At 31.7% G+C, this 5,074-nt stretch overlaps 1 protein-coding gene across 1 annotated transcript; it reads right to left on the reverse strand.

Annotated features, from left to right (window-relative positions):
* LOC130988257 (transcription factor MYB82-like) lies at nt 1-755 on the reverse strand. Its single transcript, XM_057912058.1, has 2 exons — nt 462-755; nt 1-343 (listed from the first exon to the last, which is right to left on the reverse strand). Exons 1-2 carry the CDS (start codon nt 728-730, stop codon nt 19-21), a joined length of 594 nt encoding a protein of 197 aa, XP_057768041.1. The 5' UTR covers nt 731-755; the 3' UTR covers nt 1-18.
* Nucleotides 756-5,074: the final 4,319 nt, after the last annotated feature.

A 5,074-nucleotide genomic window follows, 5' to 3' on the forward strand; every position in this document is an offset into this window, starting at 1 on the left:
CTTATATATAACGTTACCCTAATTAAGCAAGCTATAGAAATTAAATATGGTTTGGTCATGCTCATGCATGATTATTTCATCAAACGACGCCGAATAAACCAAATTGTCCAAAATGGGCATGTAAGTGTAGGCCTCGAAATCCGGATGCATGCCATTGCCAATCCAGGTACCTGCATTTCCCCCCTCTATTTTGGCGATGGGCGGCGCCGCTTCTATCAGGGTGGGCGGCGGCGGCGGCTCGTGAATTTGAGCCCTCGAGGGCCTCTTGTTCAAATGGGTATTCCAATAGTTCTTGACTTCGTTGTCGGTCCGACCGGGTAGCCTACCGGCGATCAACGACCAACTACCCAAAAATTAAAACAGAGGAGAAACGTCTTAGCAACTGTTATCCAAGATAGATCTTGAAATGATAGGTTAAGAGTTTTCCCAAAAAAGTTTGCAAAATGAAGAATAATAGGTACCGGTTGCCAAGAAGCTTATGCAGGCGAATAATAAGATCCTTCTCATCTTGAGACATAATGCCTCGTTTGATGTTAGGTCTGAGGTAGTTCTTCCATCGCAGCCTGCAGCTCTTGCCGCCTCTCATCAATCCTGTTTTCTTCGATACTAAGCTCCACTTGCCTTCGCCGTGACTCTCCACATATTTCTTCAGTATCATATCCTCTTCTGGTTTCCAGAAACCCTTTCTCAAACTTCCCTTCTTCACTTCTTCTTCTTCTTTCCCCTCCATCTCTCTCTCTCCACCTTTTCTTACTCAACATACATATATATGTAGGTGGCTTTATTATTTATACTGCAAGGAGATTGGGGTTGAGATTTTGTTCTCTATTCATGCATGCCTTTTCTCATAACTAAGAGTGGGCGTGGCGTGTGGGGGCCCTTTAATTAATTTCCAGCCCCCTCAATAAAAATAAAAATAAAAATAAAAATAATCAAGTATCTAACTTTTAATTCAAAAAAAAATTATGGCTTTTCTTCTTCATATAATTATGATGGTAGTTTATACGATTTTGAAAGGAAGCTTAAGTGTGTTACTTGAAAAATTGGAATGGATCGAGAAAAAAGGCATGATGTGCCAATTATTGCAAGACAATGAGACAATGAACTTGACGTGCATACATTTATTCCCTTCTTTTTTGGGGTTCATATATATGATTACATATAAAGCCTGGCTATAATTTTATTTTATTTTGGGAGTATTGCATTAATTTTATTGATTTGAGCCCATTTGGAGTCGAGAATTAGGATTTAATCAGGACCTTATCTAAGGAAGTCGATGGAGTGGATCAAGATATTTAGCAGGTTTATCATCTGTGCTATTATTGAATTGAAGCGCCAATTTTATTAACAATTCTTGAATTACCTATAGTGAAATTTATATACAAAAAATGTACTTAATTAATTATTTATAAATAAAAATTATGCAATTTATGGAAGTTTATATTTGTGACAATTCGAGTTGTGCTTTAAAATATATATTTATCTCTAGCTACATCTATAATCTATAATATATTAAAAAAAGCCAAGATTCCAATTTGAAATTAATTTCAAATTGATTTCGAAATTGAGTGACAATTTTGTAGTTATAATAAAATTGAAGGTATATTTGTAAACCATATAGGAGTATTTTTTTTCCTTTATCTTTTTATTTTTTATATAATTTCTTTCTAAAATTGTGAAATTCAACTAATTACAAAATATTTAATATGCATATCAAATTAAAGATTACGATAAGAGCTTTAATTTGATATATTTTATGTAAATATTTTATTTAAGATTAAAATTTAAAAAGACTCTCTCTCCCCTCTCATCTTTTTTGAATAAATCTATTTTTCAATTCTTTTTATTTTTATTTTTATTTTTATTTTACTTTGTTTTTTGAACTTTTATTTACCTTTTCATAATATCAATTTTTATTATTGTGATTTTTTTTTAATATTCAGTTTCAGTTAAATTTAATTTTTTATTATATTTATAATTATGATTGGCATCAATTTTATACAAATATATAAATATAAAAATATTTTTCGTGCATTGCACGAGGTGCAAATGCTGGTTAAAACTCAAGAACTAGCCTAGTAGCCTATACCTACAAAAATAAGTAAATAAAGAAATAAAGACCGTGCCTTAAGAAAAATTGATATTATTGTAAATCAACTCTTTTAAAGGAAATTATATAGATGCCAATTTTTGGTGCACTTGATATGAAAATTAGTGGAAGAAAGTTATAGATATGTCAAATGAAAATATTAAAACAAATAGCAGAGATAACTTTTATTATACACAAATTATAGGTGCTTCAGGGCGTAGCAATTCACACTATTTAGATGTAAATCACAAAATTGATCGAGTGTAAACAATATGAAAAGGACTCACATTTCTCAAAACTATACTAGATATAATCAAATATATACGAGATATTGTGCAGAATGTGCTAAAACAATATTCTCAGACTGTGTCAAACAACTCACTTTGCTCTCTTTGTTCTCTACCTTCGAGTGTGAGACATGACTCAGTTGTGGATTTTTTGAAATGCAGTCTTCATCAATATTAGTTACAAGCCATAATTGAATTGCATTGAGTGAGAGAGCTAGTTATCGCCATGCAACTTTATTATCTTTTCACTTGAATGCAACTTTTACCTAGCATTTATACCATGAGATCAATTACAAATGTTACAAGAAATAATATTAAATCTTTTCAAGTGTGTATTATTCCTACAAAATAGAAATTTGTGAATAAATAACAAAATGCATATTATAAGTTCAAAATTTGAACTCCAACAATTAGAAATGAATCAGGTACAAATATGTCCATGAAATTTAGCATCAATTAACCTCATCTAACTCAAGAATTTCTATACTTATTTAAAATCTAAAAACATATTTATGAATGAGTGGCTTGAAAGTTGAAACTGCCGAGCGTAACGAGCTATCCTGTTATGGTGTTAATTTGTTTGATCAACCATCGTAGCCCAAAAAATTGAAGTAAATAATTATAAAATTTCAATGAAATATAATTTCGGGATAATTAGTTTTGTCGTCAATAAATCTCAACTTATTATATAATTAATCAACGAAAGCCGTGCAATTAATTTATGATGATTAAAAGAGAATAAAATTTGGTCATAAGCTGAATAGTTTCACTGGGAAAGTTAGTTCCTTTTGAATTATGATGTTGATGAATATATAGTAGTAAGTGCTGGCATGTGCAGCTTTCTTTAAGTAGCCACTCACTCGCATCTGAAAAGTAAAATGAGAATTAGGATCAGATGATTCGATTTTGGTATTTATATATGTAGATGCTATGGTATATACTAACTTAATAAAATGACAATTTGCGTAATTCTATATACACAATAAATAAATTAAATACTGACCATCTCTTAGTTAATGAAAAGATTAGGGGGGTATTAGTTATTTGATGCTCGTTTGAAAGAACAAATTGAACGAGTTTTACATATTTGCATTTGCAATAATAGGTATCTCCAAAAATAAAATATTTGCATCAATAATTGATTGCAATTATCAAGGTGGAATCTAATTAATTTTGTTTATTTTTTAAAGTTTTTCTCAATTAATTAGTTTGTTAGTTCACTACAAGAAACAGCGGCTGCAACGACCGAAATTAACGACCGAAATCTTCGGTCTAGAAAAAAGGCGGCCTTAACGACCGAAATTTTAATATTAACGACCGTTTTTTTTTTTATATTTTAAATCTTATTTTTTTTATTTCCTACGACCGAATGAAACGGTCGTTAATTTATAACGACCGTATCTACGACCGGTTGTCGGTCGTTGGTTTTTTTTATTGAATTTTGATATAATTTTAATTTAACGACCGTTACAAACGGTCGTTAACTTAAGTTCAGTTCTGATATTTTAAATTTTTCGGAAAAATTTAACGACCGTTGTTTTTTATCCCTATAAATGGAGGAATAATATAATGAGGTATAAATTTATTACTTAAAGTGGGAATAATATATTTTATATCATATTTGGTTTTAATGATAATATAATTATCCATTTCTATAAGGTAGTATAAAATTATATCAATCTCTCTTAGGTATCATAAAATTATCCCTTTCTCGAAGAAAAATGTTGCCCGAAAATTTATACCATTTACCTGAATTTTTTATTACGTCAAAGCAAATGAAATATATACCATGATTAATAGGGCTGATCCCTTCCTTATACCTCGCTCAAAAAAACACAATAATATTATTTTGATATAATATCACTACAAAAAAACGCACGATTACCGACGGCATTTTGCCGTCGGTAATAAGACACGGCCGCCGGTGATAAAGGTTACCGGCGGCGTTACCGGCGGCAACTCGCCGTCGCTAACCGGCTCGTCGGTAACGCCATTACCGACGGCGATTGGCCGCCGCCGGCAATTAACGGCGGCGAAGCCGCCGGCATTTTCGCCGTTAAATACCGCCGTTGAACGGCAGAGAGTTGCCGGAAAATTACCGACGGCAAATGCCGTCGGTAATTAGCGGCGGCGAGATCACCGTCGGTAATTTCCACCGGACGGTGGTGGCGCACACGCCGGAGTTGTTCAAGGTATTACCGAGGGCAAAATGCCATCGGTAATTACCGACGGCATTACCGACGGCATTTGCCCTCGGTAATATTTTTTAATTTATTTTTTTTATTTTATTTTATTTATTTATTTATTTTATTTATTTATTTATTTTAATGTATATCCACAATTTATTTCGGTATTTATACAGTATTGCATAATTTAGACGAACTTTCCAGTCGGTCACCCATCTTAGTTGTGCTCTAAGTCAAGCACGCTTAACCTTGAAGTTTTTTTCGAATGGTCACCAGTACAGAACACTCGTATTATTGATATATATAGTATCTATTAATTCATTTAAAGTCTACTTTACAATATCATATATATTCATAACCTTATAATATATCGAGATGATATACAAAAAATGTTGTTAATTACGGATTGGGCTCGTTTCCGTTCTTATTTTTATGTCGGAAAAATATTTATTAATTAATTTATTATTAATTTTCGAATTTTTTTTTTTTTTTTTTTTTGTATCAATCTAGTT

Source organism: Salvia miltiorrhiza, chromosome 6 (assembly GCF_028751815.1).
Source record: "Salvia miltiorrhiza cultivar Shanhuang (shh) chromosome 6, IMPLAD_Smil_shh, whole genome shotgun sequence".
NCBI classification, from domain to species: domain Eukaryota; kingdom Viridiplantae; phylum Streptophyta; class Magnoliopsida; order Lamiales; family Lamiaceae; genus Salvia; species Salvia miltiorrhiza.